At 33.7% G+C, this 15,814-nt stretch overlaps 3 protein-coding genes across 4 annotated transcripts; 2 read left to right on the top strand and 1 right to left on the bottom strand.

Moving 5' to 3' along the window:
- Positions 1 to 72: 72 nt before the first annotated feature.
- LOC116010056 lies at positions 73 to 1,222 on the bottom strand. The gene is made up of 3 exons (XM_031249319.1): positions 938 to 1,222; positions 717 to 844; positions 73 to 382 (listed from the first exon to the last, which is right to left on the bottom strand). The coding sequence occupies exons 1-3, from the start codon at positions 1,220 to 1,222 to the stop codon at positions 277 to 279; spliced, it is 519 nt and encodes a 172-aa protein (XP_031105179.1). The 3' UTR covers positions 73 to 276.
- A 7,238-nt stretch (positions 1,223 to 8,460) lies between these two features.
- On the top strand, positions 8,461 to 11,118 carry LOC116011007. Of its 2 annotated transcripts, none has more exons than XM_031250496.1 (5): positions 8,461 to 8,738; positions 8,818 to 9,292; positions 9,633 to 10,035; positions 10,116 to 10,197; positions 10,804 to 11,118. In XM_031250496.1, the coding sequence occupies exons 1-5, from the start codon at positions 8,709 to 8,711 to the stop codon at positions 11,026 to 11,028; spliced, it is 1,215 nt and encodes a 404-aa protein (XP_031106356.1). In that variant the 5' UTR covers positions 8,461 to 8,708; the 3' UTR covers positions 11,029 to 11,118. The 2 variants fall into 2 exon arrangements, with proteins under 2 accessions (XP_031106356.1, XP_031106355.1); XM_031250495.1 differs by having other exon boundaries at positions 9,531 to 10,035.
- A 1,326-nt stretch (positions 11,119 to 12,444) lies between these two features.
- LOC116010193 (proteasome subunit alpha type-5) lies at positions 12,445 to 15,743 on the top strand. Its single transcript, XM_031249479.1, has 9 exons — positions 12,445 to 12,556; positions 12,711 to 12,792; positions 12,897 to 12,977; positions 13,794 to 13,907; positions 14,003 to 14,104; positions 14,607 to 14,665; positions 14,918 to 15,020; positions 15,253 to 15,318; positions 15,398 to 15,743. Exons 1-9 carry the CDS (start codon positions 12,543 to 12,545, stop codon positions 15,488 to 15,490), a joined length of 714 nt encoding a protein of 237 aa, XP_031105339.1. The 5' UTR covers positions 12,445 to 12,542; the 3' UTR covers positions 15,491 to 15,743.
- Positions 15,744 to 15,814: the final 71 nt, after the last annotated feature.

The following is a 15,814-nucleotide window of genomic DNA, read 5'->3' as shown; positions in this document are numbered from 1 at the left end:
AACGGCTTCAGAATTGTTTTTCATAACATGGCAAATTTAAAAATACACTGTCTACAATGAAAATAAACGATATTTCATCTATGTAAGAACTATTTTGTCACAAGGAAACCAGGAGTTGAATTAGATTTGAACATGTTTATTAACAATCTAAATTAAAGCTAAGCAAGAGGAAAAATATATTGTTCAACGAGCCTTAAGTTGTAATGTTCATCTTTACATTTGATGATTAGCAGGATGAGCTTAAGCTAGCCAACTCTCTGTAAATAATTAACAAAGTCAGAGAGTTTCACATCCCATCATCTTTTCCCCCATCAACTGCTCTTTTCTCTCCTCCACCTTTAGCCAACTCCTTTCCAGAAGATCAACCATATCTGCAACCCTACTGATCACACAAACAAAAAAGTTGGTAGTTAGTGATAATCCCTACAACATGGGACAATTTCATATGTTGTCAGAACTCATAATTGCATAGCAACCTTAGTCAAATTGGTTAGGTTGGCATAGTAATTACAAGGTTCTAACTTCTAAGTTCAATTCTCAATAGGAGCGACCTATTTGGCTTTATGGTTTGAGCCGGTCAGCTATGTGCAACTTAGGCTGATCCTTTGTCGGTTAGGATCACAAAATAGAATTTATCCAGTACACACTTTCAAAAAAAAAAAAAAAAAAAAAACTCATAATTGCATACTAAGTTGCAGATCAGAGAGCACAGCTACCTTGAATTACAAGAAAATCTTGAAACTTGGTGGCAATCAAGCCTTGGACCTTCATCATACCCTTCACATATTATTTCCCCATTTTCATCTCTGTAACAGACAACACCCTCTGCCAGATTTTCATAGACCTGTTCAAGATCAGCCAAACCAAACCAAACCACATATGAACACACATGAAGAAAACCAGAAAAGAAGATTCAAGATTCAAGATTCAAGAAAACCTTAATCCTGTTCTTGGAAGATGCTGATCCTGCTGTGTGAAGAGGTGTGGAATCATGGTGATTATTGCTGGCTCTCATCATCACTAAACCTCTGCCAACACTTTTTCCTTTTCTGATGAAACCAGATGTTGATGAGAATACTGATGAAATAGGAGATGGGGGAAGAGAAGACATTATTGCTGCTAAAAACATACAGACAACAAAGGTGGGAGAATCAGAAACAATGCCAATCTGCCATTTTCTATACTCATATACGTATAATATACAATGATTTGATTGTGACATGTATGGCTCATGGCTGCCTCCCTCAGTAAAAAAAAACACTAATAATAACAATTAACAAATGATTGATTCAAGGTGGGTTGGGTTGGCCAATGCTGGATGCTTGTCACAAGGCATTAGGACATTGTTTTTGTTTTTGTTTTTGTTTTTTTTTTTTTTTTTGAGGTGACATTTTAAGTCTTTGATTTATTAAGAAATAGCTTTTTCATCTTTCAATTATACTGGTTGTCATTTTTATCTCTTAATTATCTGTGAAATGACCTTTTTCGCCCTTGACTTTATTATGGTTGTATTCAAAAAGTCACTTGCTGAGAAATGAGGATGAAAATGAAAATTATTTTATAGATAATTGACATAATCTATATCTATACTATATATAAAAGCAATATCCTCTAAAGTTTTCCGCCCAAATGTAGGGGTATTTTAGTAATATGATAATTATTATTATTATGATAGAATAATATTAATTATTGATTGTAATTATTATTATTATGATAGAGCTTAGCCAACATAGAGATTCCTTTCATTTGATTATAATTTATTTTTGTTATTTAAAATAGTATCAATTAGCCATGCTCTTCCTTCTAATTTTTGTTTAGACTTTTCCTAATATAAATTTTAAGTAATCAATTTCAACACTAATACACAAATCTTATAATTTCAAATAAATGTACACTTTCAAATATTAGAATTGTTTATAATTTCATCATCAATTATATATATATATAGTGTCATAATCAGGTGTGGCCGCCCCTTAACGCGCGGTCAATGCAGCCTCACCACTATGAATACAAATACATACCACTCAATGTTAGAAAATGCACCGCACAAATATGCATCATTAGGTACGCATCACCAAAAAATACACCACTAGGCATGCAAATATACACCACACAGTGTTAGCAAATGCACCATTAGGGGCAGGGAAATTATGATGCATTATTTTGGGTGTGTGGTGTGTCTTTTGGTGTTTTTCTGTATTTTCATTGTGGTGTGTTTTCTAACATTGAGTGGTGTGAACCGCACCGATCGCACGGGAAGGCGTGGCCACATTTGAACAGATTTCTATATAATGGTGAGGCCGTACTGACCGCACGTTAAGGGGCGGCCTATATATATATAAAGTTTATTCGTGCATCGCAGGGTAATTTTCTATAAGTATATATACCACATGTATATTTTATGTTTTATCAATGATTTTAGGATGTTTTTTCCATATAGAAAATATTATAAACCATTATAAATACTATTAAATATTTTACAAAGTCAAATCCTTTATATTGTATTAAACAAATCCGGTATGTTTGCTAATAAGATAGATAGTGTATATATATGGGTGAATAATAAAAATAAGAGCCACAAAATGGCCCTCACATTGAAAAAGAACTTTTAATCCATAAAATGGTTACATAAATCATATTATATTTTTTGTCCTCAAAGTGTAATTTTGCAAGAACCAGGAATCCTCAATTAACTCTTTTAATTCCTTACTAACCACCTTGCATGTATTTAGCGTTTCTAAGGTTGTTAGAGACAAAATCTCAAAGTGCATGTCCTGACGTTGATGAAATTCAGAATTCATTGGGTCACAATTTTTTTTTATTGTGACAAAAAAAATGTTGGAAAAAACGAGGAAGATGAATTGAATTTTTGATAAGAACAAAGGTTGCTGCCTAAGAAATTGTATGTAAATCTACTAAGAAACTGTGTAAAAATAGTTGAATCGTCATATTCCAATTCTAAAAGAAATAGGACTCAGGTTATATCCTAATTCAATTATATTCTTTCCTAATTTAAGATTTATGAAGCTACGTTCTTGCCAAACTTCTCAATGCAAATATATCCAACATTCGACATCTCGTACACACAGACATAAGGGAACCTATGTTAAATCTTTCCTAATTCTCAAGTGATATAGTAAATAGGATAGGATTTTTAATTGAATTAAAATTAATTGAATGACTCATATTTATCTTAATCTATACTATCTATATCTATACTATTAATAAAATCAAAATCAACCATTTTAACTCCATCTATACTATTAATAAAATCAAAATCAACCATTTTAACTCCACCTATACTATTAATAAAATCAAAATCAACCATTTTAACTCCACGTCCAAAATACTCATATACTACTATAATCATAATAATACATTACATAAATTTCCCCGCAACGTAATCTATACTATTAATAAAATCAAAATCAACCATTTTAACTCCATCTATACTATTAATAAAATCAAAATCAACCATTTTAACTCCACCTATACTATTAATAAAATCAAAATCAACCATTTTAACTCCACGTCCAAAATACTCATATACTACTATAATCATAATAATACATTACATAAATTTCCCTGCAACGTAATCTATACTATTAATAAAATAAAATCTTCCATTTTAATTTCCCGCCCAAAACACTCCTATACTATTAAGGTTTGCGTAATATTGTAAAATATGGTATTACAATTCTATCCTTACTACAATTGTACATTAAAATATGGTAATACAATTCATAATAAAATATATTCTTACCAACTTTCCTATTCGTAATACAATTCTTAGATTAAAATTACTAATCGTAATAATACAGTACATATATTTATCTGCAACGTAATCTATACTATTAATAAAAACAAAATCCTCCATTTTAACTTCCTGCCCAAAACACTTCTATACTATTAAGCTTTGCATAATATTGTAAAATATGGTAATACAATTCTATCCGTACTACATTTGTACCTTAAAATATAGTAATACAATAAAATTCTGAAAAATGATATATAAAATCTCTAAAGTTCCAGCATCGCATGCGTACATCCACACATTAGCAATTAATTAAGCAATTATTTGCTCGAATTCAAACAAGGATAACATCATAAAACATAATCGATCCAAAACATATCTTCAATTACACTATATAATATTTGATGTTATAATTTATACAATTATATATCGATCCAAATATTCTAAATATATTATAACAAATCCATTCCGTGCATCGCACAGGTGAAAATACTAGTTAAATGAACACAATTATAATTTTTCTATAATTTAAGATGGATGAAAATTTAATTTCCCATTTTTTATTGTCAATTTGGTTTTGGTGGGGTCCATTCATCTTATCTCTTGGCTGTTAATTAACAATTATGAGTCATTGGCCGGTTTGATGACATTATTCTAATTTCATTATTTGTATAGTGGGGTCTTTGATTATGGGATTTTATGGCTTCTTATTTGCTACTTGCTAGAATGTAGAAAATTTTGTCACGTCTAATTTAGATTGTACCATTTGATATTTAAAATCTTAAAATGTTGTTGTCCCATCTTACATATGCACTGCAGTTATCAAATAAGTTATCTGATGAAATAATAAAAGAGGAAAATCAAAGCCAAGGAAAACACAGACCGGTTCGATCGAGAAAGTATTAATACAAATTGAACTCGTAATATTCTGGTACAAAAATTATGCTCTACTTACTCGGTCACTCTTTTTTAGATTAATTTACTCACAATTTTTGTTTTCATTGACCAATAATACATTTATGTGCAAAACACGTATCCACTCCTTGACTTCTATCTTTGCAAGCAGAGCGGTTTCAAAATACCAGGCGCCCAAGGGCCAAGGGAATACTTTGACGGTTGGTAGCTTTAGATGGACTCATCAAGTGAAATTGAACTGATACAATTTAGTGACGAAATATTTATTAACATGTGTAAACAAGCTATGACTTCAAGTTTATATTACAATATGATATTCTAATGCGAAACACACCAGCTAGATGTTAATAAGAAGTCATTGTGTGTGAGTAAATTGTGACTACAAAATACAACATATACACTTTTAATTTACGAAAAAAAAAACGAAAAAAGAAGAAGTTACATTCGATATCCGAAAATGTGCTATAGATAAAACTCGTATTGTGATCCTAACCAACAATTAACTGCTATAAGATAAAGTAACCAGATTACCATGACATATGCAACTATTGGAATAAAAATGAAGCAATATACTAAACACAATATAATAATAATGTGTTTAAAACTAAAAGCCTCAATTTGGGAAGGCATTACTATGCCTCTTAACAACACAGAAAAAGTCAATAGATAACTTGTGTAAATAGTTGTCCCTTGGCATCATTCAAGCAACAATAGCTTGTAAAATGTTTGAAATATTTTGTACGGGAATCTTACTTGATAAGTCATGCATTTTATTAGTGGGTTGACTTTAAATTAAAACTCTCTTAATTTATTAGCCAATCAATCAAAATATGTACAATATATAGAAAAAATATAGAAGTACGTCTAGTATTATTATATACTTCATATATTTTTTATATAAAGAAATATTAAAAATGACAAGATAAATATAACATGGTCAAGTCATCCCAATATGTTTAGTTGTCGACATGAGTTGAATACCTTGTTAATGGGAGTATGTACTTGTAGTTTGGACTGTATACTATGAATATGTATGACGCATCCAATTTGTACAAAAATTAACCTCTATATGTCTAATATAAGGGCATCTCCTATTGATGTAGGCTCTCAGCTAAACCACGTAAATTTTATTTTTTTCGTTTTCATTTTATGTTCTTAATCTTTTGATCTTGTTTTTCTCAATGATTCTCTTATTCCCACCCTGTATAATCTTCTTAAGCTTCATGTTTCTATAGCCCTTCGTCCAATTCAACATCAATTCATGATAGATAATTTAATGTTGAACCAATCAAAATATGTTACTATACATAGACAATTTTTCACAAGTATTTGTTGTATTACTGCATTAGTCACAATAGTTTTGCAAATAATCTTTTATGCAATTAATGGGCCAGCTGGGATCTTGGGTATTCTAAGACTTAGCCCAATATGTTTAAAGCCCAACTTTTAAATCTGCTAAATTATATTATAGACCAGGTCCATCTTGCATGGTGTACCATGATCCAAATTCCAAAATAACATTCATATTATGTAACTACATATAATATATTATGTGTTTATAGTTGACATATTATGTATCTGTAAATAAATTAAAGACACATAAAATGTTAACTACAGGCATATAATATGCATTTTAACATATTATATGTCAACAATTAACATACTATGTGTCTGTAGTTAACATATTATCTACATTTAATTTATTTACCAACACAATATAATTTATTAGCTGAAGATACATAATATATTAACTGTAGACACATAAATTTTAAACTATGGTCCATAATGCAATGTGGATCCTGATCCATGGTATAAATTGATAAATCTTAAGTAATCAAAGACATAACAATACTACATACAAGAATAAACCTTAGTTTGCCATGAAAGGCTCAAGTAGGTAGAACATGATTTTTGTACTTAAATATTACTAATTTGATTTTTGCCAACACTCTTTTGGTAGAGTTCGTTGCACATGACCTTTCTAGCTCGATTTACCTTTCCTGTGTGTGATTTACACGATTATCCAATGCACACCGACACACCCTATCGTAGTAATTGTGAATTTTCCTAACCGTTTTTTTTTTTTTTTTTTTTTTGTAAAGTGAATTTTCCTAACCGTTAAAAAAAAAAATACTACTATTAGTCTTTCCCAGAAGGAATATTCAAGTGGATAAAACATTTTTTTTTTTTGAAGTCCTTTTCATAAATTAGATGGTTTCACATAGAAACAAAAGCATAGTTTTCAAATCAAGAAAAAAACCACTTTTTGTCCTTATTCCTTCATACGTTAAAGAGATTCTTTCATCATTACAAGTGTTTCTTGTTGAATTATAGTAATAAAGATTGTTTAACCCAATAATTCTGATTCTTCAATAATCATTTTTACATATGTGTATGGCATCTCTTTATTCTATTTTTGCATCTACTTATGTTCTAATCATCCTTACTCCCAACTCTTAATGTAGGATTCAATACACAAATATGTATGTGTGTACATATGCCTATATTATCTGTCACATATGGGCATTTATAAAATGATATTTTCGATATTAAAATAGAGTAGCTATTACATAAAATTTAAAAATAGTTAACGCCATATTCTTTTAGAATGATTGTTTCTCTTGCAAAAGGTATTATTCATTCTTATAATGTTATTTTATAAAATAAAAAATTAAATCAAATACCTCAAGTACATTTAATGCCCCACAGTCAGAATGCAAGTGGGTGGTTAAGAACCATACAGCCAACTAGAATCTTAACAATCAAAATGAAAAGACCACTTTATAAACCCTTCTCACCGAAGTACAAGAATGGCTCCTGGCCGTTACACAAAGATGAAATATATCTATTATGGAGTAGCTAAAGACCTTATGCTTAAGCGGTCAGGGTCACTTTTCCAAATAAGAGATCAGAAATTCAAATTTAGAGAGTATATTGTATGAACAGATACTATACTATACTATAATAGAGTTAATAATTCTCAAGTTATGGAGAATGTTATTTTATTTTGGAACTATTTTATATTTTATATACAAAACACGCCCGTAAAGTATTCATGTGTAAACTTTGGGCTATGAGCCCTGATGTGCACAGGTAGCTAGAAAAGAGGTCATCCACACCAAAAAAGAGAAGTTTCCCAGGCTCATAGCTCACCATATAGCCCAGTTTATTTATATGCTATTCTTCATAATGATGAATAATGTCCATGGCTCTATGTTTAATAATGTTTCCTCAAAAGAATTTAATAATACATAGATAAAAACACTGAGCATAAAAAATAAAAATGGTAACTTTGATCCATTGTTATACCATGAACTAGAGTTCATATTATATTATGAATCTGATATAAAAATTTTATACTTTCAATTAATAATTTTGTACCTATAGTTAACAGTTTATATACATGTAAACAAATAACTTAATAATTGCTGACACATAATATGATAGCTACAAATACAAAAATTGTCTAAAGAATTTTGGACCATGATCTACAATGCAAGGTAGAGCTCGGTCCATAGTATAATGTGCTAACTTTTATTAACTGGTTAAATATGGACAACCTAAATTAATTTACTCATGTAAAATTCTTTATCTAAGTTGATTTACCCACTTATAATTCTTTTATCAGCTAGATCATACAATATGGTTCAGTGGTGACTCAAAAAAATTGTAACTTTGGACTGCTGTACACTAGTTTTTTACTACCCCATAGTTGGCTACACACCTTTTAACAAGTCCTGTTTTGTTTTCTTGCATATCCCCTAGCTAGGTCTAAATTACTGTTGTTTCAATTTTTGCAGCAGGACTGAGTGCTTTTGTCCTGCAGTGCATGTTGGGGAAGAAAGGGTTGGCCATTGTTGTACAGTGTTTTAATTTCTACTACTTCTTCTACTGCTGCTCCTACTTTTTTTCTTGTTCATCAATTCTGCTGTACTGTTCAACTAGCTCCCTTCTTTTTGACCCATAATGGTGCTTTTTCCCAAAAGCATATCAGGGTTCTGCAAAAGGGTCTACTGTTAGATACTCTCAAGCCTCAGCCATGGATCTTCAAGCTTTTTCATCTCAAATGGTAAGCTAAAGTTTGTATTTTTTTTGTTGGTTTTTCTTGGAATCTTGGAGTGAATTGTTGGGGGCTGTTTGTGACACAGGAGACCCATGGGAACCCATTCTTGGACTCATTTCCTGACCCCATTTGCAAGATTAATCTGAAGGAGACTTCTGAGTTTGTGAAGTCACTCCCTTCAGCAGCAGCCATTAATGGTGGTCCAGAGATCAGGAGGGTTCTCCAGAGGAAGAAGGGAGGGGGGGAGAGTTCTGTGACCAAGAGGGGGGTGGTGGAGGCCCCATCTACCCCTGGCAGGCCAATTTTCAGCTTCAGTGTTGGCAGTTTTTCAAGAAAATCTTTCCCTTCCAAATGGGATGATGCTGAGAAATGGGTTGTGAATGGCAGCAATTCTTGCCATGAATCCCCTGCCCATATAAAGCTCTCATCAAAGCACTGTAATGGGGTCACCCCAAAAGAAGAAGCTGCAGAGTTTTGTAGGGTAAATGATGAAAAGTCTTCAAGCTTTCTTCAAGGGTCTTCCAATGGTGTCCCTGCCACATCAGATGTGCTTCTAAAAGGTAAAACACACTTTTCCTGTTTTCCCCCTTTATTTATATGTCTGTCTCAGAAAAAGCATTAAGCATCCTGAAAAGTTTGTTCCCAACTGTGAATTGATTACACTCTAGGATAATCTTTATATGATTTCTTGATTTGCAATGGCATTTGGAGATTTTAATGAAGAATTAAGTTTTAGGGGTTTAACTTGTGAGATCTTGATTGATTGTTGGTGGGTGTAATTTGGTGTTGAAATTGCAGATAAGTTCACAAGTGAGGTAGAAACTATTACATGTCCCAATTTTAGGCATTCTGAGTCAATGAAAGAGGGATTTTTGTTTGGAAAATGTATGAACAATGCAGCATCAGAGGTGGTTCCTGAGGTTAAACATAGAGATATCGGGACAGAAATGACGCCAATTGGGAGCTCGACGACTTCAAGATGCCACACGCCATTCAAGAGCTCCTCGCCCGCCAGGCACAACACTCCCGCCAGCAGGTCTGGCCCGTTGGCTGTGTCGAACGAGTCCAGTTCCTCTAGCACGATCGACATTGTGCAGCTGCAGGAGTGCCATTTAGCAAAGCTGCACGTTGGGACGGGGCAGTATGATTCTGTAACGACTAATTGGAGCTCGAGGGAGGAGGAAGAAGAGGACATATCGAAGAGCCTGAGGCACTTTGAGATGAGTAACGAGTGCAGGAGAAGCGTGTCTGAGTCCCGAGCCTGCCCGTGGGAGGAAGAGGAGAAGACTAAACACTGCCTAAGGTAAAACAATCCCCCCCGGCATTATTGTTTCCATGCTTGTATCTTTACACGAATGGCGTTAATCTCGACTAGTGTTTCAGGTACCAGAGAGAACTAGCCAAGATTCAAGCTTGGGTTAACCTCCAGAATGCAAAATCAGAAGCTCAATCTAAAAAGCTCGAGGTTTCTTTCTGTCCCTTCTAAACTTTTCCATCCAATATTGCCTCGTTAAGTCGTTTTACACTTTCAACAACCAACAATCCATGTTCCATGTTAAAAAATGCTACTAGGAACAACAGACAAGCTTGTTTGAATGGCAGTGATGAAAGTGACAACAAAAAACTCATTTAAGTCACTGAACAACATTTGACTGTACATGTGATTTATGTTGTCTTCATCTTCAATTCTTCATCGAGCCACTCGCAACTCGAGCATAATCTTCCAGTTGCTGGTCCACCACGCTTTTCCCCATGTTCTCCTCACTATATAAAAAAAAAGGGGGGCTTTAAGGCATATGAAGTGGTGGGAATAAGAGAGCAATAGAAGTCAGCAATGTCTGCATTTTTTTACTCTCATTCTGCAATCCCATGTGAAGGCATTGAATTTACAGAACCCCATTTCTACTTTTTGTTAGGCAGATCAATCTTTAGTCATTTTCGCCACTTTAATGGCTGAGATTGCGCCACTGTGGGCACAATATCAGATAGAGTTTCAAGATTAATCTGTGTTGGTTGCAGACATGATTCTGCATATATATATATATATATAACTGAGTGTAATGGTTTTCAGGTGAAAATTCAAAAGATGAGATCGAATCTGGAGGAGAAGTTGATGAAGAGAATGTCCACAGTTCACAGAAAAGCTGAAGAATGGAGAGCTGTGGCACAGCTGCAACATTCAGAACAGATACAGAAAGTGACTGAACAAACACAGAAGATGATGAACAGGAAAAACATTAATGTTTCTCGAGCCAATTCTTGTGGTTGCTTCCCTTGTAATAACCATCACATGTAGTGTTATTATTGTGTACACAAACATAAATATCATGTTTCTTGACAAGCATTATATGAGAGAGTAAGTAAACTTGTGTTTCATTCTTCCAAATGTCTGAACAAGTGGGTACATAATTCAATATGAATCCTAGTCCATGGTGGTAATTTATATTGTGGACCAGCGTTTACAAATATGTGAACCATGGTCTAATATACAGAATTTGACTTTATAAGATACGGAAATTCATGTTCATCATGCACATAATTATATAGCTTGAGGATACATCAATACTTAACATAATACACAAAATTAATGTTTATACACATAATTCATGTTCATAATGCACATAATTCATATTCATTATATCGTATTTATGTGTATGTGTATTATGAACATGAATTTTATACCTTATAAGTCAAATTCTATGTATTGGACCCTGATTCACGATATAAGGATTTGGTCCATGATATGGGCAAATTATGCTGTGGACCCAGGTCCACCTTGCAAGGTGGACCTGGGTCCAAAACTACGTCGTTTTGTCTTTTTTTTTTCTTTAATTAGTAAACACATTGCTGAATTAAAGTTGCCCAAAAATGTGTGAATGTAGAGGTTTCAAAGTGTGAATGTAGAGTATAGAAATCGTGAATATAGACTTATGATTGTGTGAATGTAGAGTTGCCTAGAAATGTGTGAATGTAGAGGTTTCAAAGTGTGAATGTAGAGTATAGAAATCGTGAAGGTAGAGTTATGCATGTGTGAATCTGTAATAGAGTTAAGAAGTTCTAGCAACTTGTAGCCCTGTAATGTGTGAATGTGGAGTTCTTAAGTTGTGAATATAGAGTACATGACCTGTGAATATAGAGTTTTGAATGTGTGAATGCATAAGAGTGGTAATATAGTTACTAAACATATAATCCTGTAATGTGTGAATGTGGAGTTTACAAAGTGTAAATGTAGAGTATCATATAATTCTGTAATATGTGGATGTGGAGTTTACAAAGTGTGAATGTAGAGTATCATATAATCCTGTAATATGTGAATGTGGAGTTTACAAAGTGTGAATGTAGAGTATAGTGTATGTGAATGTAGACTCAGGTCCACCTTGCAAGGTGGACCTGGGTCCACGGCATAACAATGACAATTGTCTCAAACTCAATAGTTATACCATGGACTTGTGTCCATTTACATACAGATTGTTCACAATTTAAATTGTGTATTTTGAATTTGAGTCCATCTTGAACCCGTGTCCACAGAATAATTTGCCGTCTCAAACTATTGTGGGCATGATTTAACCGGACCATATAATAAAATTGGCCCACCAGACTAGTAAATTAGGGTGGGCTTACGGGAATTTGGGCCTCCAATGATTGTTTCCCTCTATTAGGCCCAGCCCAAAGTTGAACATTATTTTCATTTTTTTTTATCCTTCGAGTTTTCTTTTTGGGTACGAAACGGCGAGAGTAAAAGGCATTGTTTGCTCCTTCATCAGCGACGACACGATCTAAAATTTGAAGCTCTACTGAATCATATCGGCAATGTTTCTCACAAGGTAAAACCCGAATTTTGACTTAAACTAGACTAGGGTTTTGGGGTCTTCATCGTCATTGTGATTAATGTTTATCTTCTTCTAAACTAGTATTTAAAAAAAAAAAAATTATTTCGCTTTCGTCTTTTGCTTGCATTGGATTTTGGGGGGAGTGAAGAACCGAGTATGATAGAGGTGTCAACACCTTTTCGCCCGAGGGCCGATTGTTCCAAGTTGAATATGCTATTGAAGCCATCAAGGTATTTCTGACGATTGATTTCTGTTTATTTGATTAAAAAATGTAGTCTTGTGAAGGAAGAAATGTTTTAGAGTCCTGATTTTTGTGGTTTTATTGTTGTTTTAGCTCGGTTCAACCGCAATCGGGATAATGACTAAGGAAGGGGTTGTTCTTGCTGTTGAGAAGCGCATCACTTCTCCCCTCCTGGTATGTTTCTGGAATTCTATAATGGAGTTCTCTGCTTGTCAATTTGTAGGATGAGAAGCTTATTGATTGTTTGATGAAATTATAGCAGTCACCACAGCTATGTTTAAGATCTTGTATTTGGTTATTAATTAGTATAGTTCTGAATTATCATGGAATTGAGCTGAATTTGTGTTCTGTGGCTGGTTTTCATAGTGCTTTTTGGTAGAGGGATTTCCTGGCTAGGTCTTGAAACTACTTTAGTTTATGTACACAGAAAAATATGGATTTGTGCACTTGTGTATTCGAGTGAAATTAGAATACTTGCCTTTGATATTCGAGTGTAAGTTGCTAAAATTGATTTGATTAGTAGGCAAAACCATATTCAGACTCATGATGGTAGTAGGATGCAGTAGCTAGGTTTAATGTGTGAACATTTTGTTAGAGGAATGTAAAAGAAACAACTGCAATGATCCATAACTATAGAATTGTACAACCATGGATAAGATGTGAAACTTCTGTTGAAGGAAATAGGGAATTCCTACACATGGATTCAATTTATATCTGATGCTAAGGACATAAGAAGGTAGAATCCTGATAATTGAGCCTATAATGGAATTGGTTTTTGGATACTTCTGGTATTGAATATGGAAAGAAAGGGCACTTGAACTATGGGTCTAGTTAGGTTGTGGAGTAGAACCTGAGCCAAGCAGCTCAAGTCTTCTCTTTGACTCTTCAGCTCAACAGTGATTTAATGCCAACTTGTTTGTGGTCACAGCATCGAGCAGATTTCGGCTTAACCTTTTAGTTCTTCATGTCATGACTCCCCTTCAATTGCAGGAACCTAGCAGTGTGGAGAAAATTATGGAGATTGATCAGCATATTGGGTGTGCAATGAGTGGATTAATTGCTGATGCACGGACACTTGTAGAGCATGCTCGTGTGGAGACTCAGGTACCTATCAACTGCAGTCTGCAAGTATAGAGCATTTGTGTGATCCCTATCTAATTAGTGACTAAGTGTTTCTTTTTTTATTTTGTTGTAATTAGAATCACAGGTTCTCCTATGGTGAACCTATGACTGTTGAGTCTACCACCCAAGCTCTCTGTGATTTAGCTCTGCGATTTGGTGAGGGTGATGAAGAATCTATGGTTAGTAGCCTTCCCTATTCTTTCTTTTCCATAGGAAAATACTTCAAAATAATTTATCTGCTTAGGCTTATTCACACTATAGTTTCTTTCATGTTTTTAAATACTCTGAAGTCATACTGTGCTTCAGTGGCATTTATATTGGCTTTATCTAATTTGATTGAACTAGAGACAGGTATAAAAAGAATTTTTTCAAGTTATTCTTAGTAAGCTATCATCAATGTTGTTTCTCCATTTTGAATTTGTGATTTGCCATGCTATTATACTGTGTATTGCTATCGGTGTGATATTCTGTTTAGAGTTTGCTTTACATATGATGCCACACTGCTGTAGCATTTTCACTACTATACTATATACTATTTGAATTATTTTGTCCTATGTACATCCATGTTCACTACTCCATAGTTTTTATGTAACAATGTGAATCTCCAAATGGTATTTGGTGTGAGCTTAAATATATCACTTCTCAGCATCTTTAATGTTTTAACTTCCTTGGTTAATGCAGTCAAGACCCTTCGGTGTATCTCTTCTCATTGCTGGTCATGATGAGAATGGTCCCAGCTTGTAAGTATTTCTCTTTCATAGTTATAAGTATAATAGTCCATGTTTTTATATAACAATCATGAAAGATGAGTAAATTTTAACTTCCTCTATGAACTTTGTCAGCATTTTCCTTTATGTAAAGTGTCTTATTAAAAGAATTTGGTGATGAATGTGCTGCAAATTTGTTAAATAACTGTGAATAAATGTTGATAAAATAAATTTGGGAGACTACTGAACTAAATGCTGACTAATGAAAGCCATTTTTGTACACAGATACTATACTGACCCATCTGGTACATTCTGGCAATGCAATGCAAAAGCTATAGGCTCGGGATCTGAAGGTGCTGACAGCTCTTTGCAAGAGCAGTACAACAAGGTATGTATTTGATGGCAATTTTTTTCCTAACCCTTCCTTTCAAGACGTGAACTTTAAAACAAAAGCTATTTTTGGGTACATCTGCTGGGGGAATGGGATTCAAACACATGTCAATTATGCCAAAAGGGTTGTAACTTACCACCAAGTTTCACCTTCAACCCGAGAAAACAAAAAGTTATATTACTATTGTTAGATTTGCTTCTTGAATCTGCAATGCTCATGCTGTTTTCAGGACCTTACTTTGAAGGAAGCCGAAACGATAGCACTATCCATCCTGAAGCAAGTTATGGAAGAAAAGGTAAGCTCTCCGTTTCAAATGAATTCACGCTTTAATGTGCCCTTCAAACATCTAACGCTCCTTCATCCATTGATCTCAGGTGACTCCCAACAATGTTGATATTGCAAAGGTTGCTCCAGATTATCAGCTGTACACTCCTAGCGAGGTGGAGGCTGTCCTTAGCCGCCTATAAGACGAGCTCCCAGTTTATTTTCCTTTCGTCCATTCTCCTGTTACTGCAACTGTGGCATTGCCATTTATTCTGTAGTTCCAAGATTCTTGCCGCCTTTTTACTTTAGTTTATGACTTTGGCTTTATGGGGTTTGAACGCAAATGCTGCTATGCTTTAAGAGAGTGTTATGTTTTAATTTATTGCCAATTACACGAAACAATGATTTCTTTCCATGAGAAGTTTAACACATTTTTAATATATTGAAAGTATATTATTCGTGTGTATTGAATATACATTATACAAAATAATGTACTTTCAATATTTAAATAATGTATTTTTCATGAA

The sequence above is a fragment of the Ipomoea triloba genome, chromosome 2 (assembly GCF_003576645.1).
Source record: "Ipomoea triloba cultivar NCNSP0323 chromosome 2, ASM357664v1".
Classification (NCBI taxonomy): Eukaryota; Viridiplantae; Streptophyta; class Magnoliopsida; order Solanales; family Convolvulaceae; genus Ipomoea; species Ipomoea triloba.
This window is presented reverse-complemented; position numbering and strand designations above follow the sequence as displayed.

Bases quoted from the DNA above. Each gene is read 5' to 3' on its own strand.
- LOC116010056 (XM_031249319.1), bottom strand. From the start codon at position 1,222: ATGTCACAATCAAATCATTGTATATTATACGTATATGAGTATAGAAAA. The intron at 845-937 runs GTTTTCTTGAAT...GATCTTGAACAG, and splicing joins CTTCCAAGAACAGGATTAAG to GTCTATGAAAATCTGGCAGA. The intron at 383-716 runs GTAGCTGTGCTC...TTGTGTGATCAG, and splicing joins AGATTTTCTTGTAATTCAAG to TAGGGTTGCAGATATGGTTG.
- LOC116011007 (XM_031250495.1), top strand. From the start codon at position 8,709: ATGGATCTTCAAGCTTTTTCATCTCAAATG. The intron at 10,036-10,115 runs GTAAAACAATCC...CTAGTGTTTCAG, and splicing joins AAGACTAAACACTGCCTAAG to GTACCAGAGAGAACTAGCCA. The intron at 10,198-10,803 runs GTTTCTTTCTGT...AATGGTTTTCAG, and splicing joins CTCAATCTAAAAAGCTCGAG to GTGAAAATTCAAAAGATGAG.
- LOC116010193 (XM_031249479.1), top strand. The intron at 12,793-12,896 runs GTATTTCTGACG...TTGTTGTTTTAG, and splicing joins ATGCTATTGAAGCCATCAAG to CTCGGTTCAACCGCAATCGG. The intron at 14,105-14,606 runs GTTAGTAGCCTT...TGGTTAATGCAG, and splicing joins AGGGTGATGAAGAATCTATG to TCAAGACCCTTCGGTGTATC.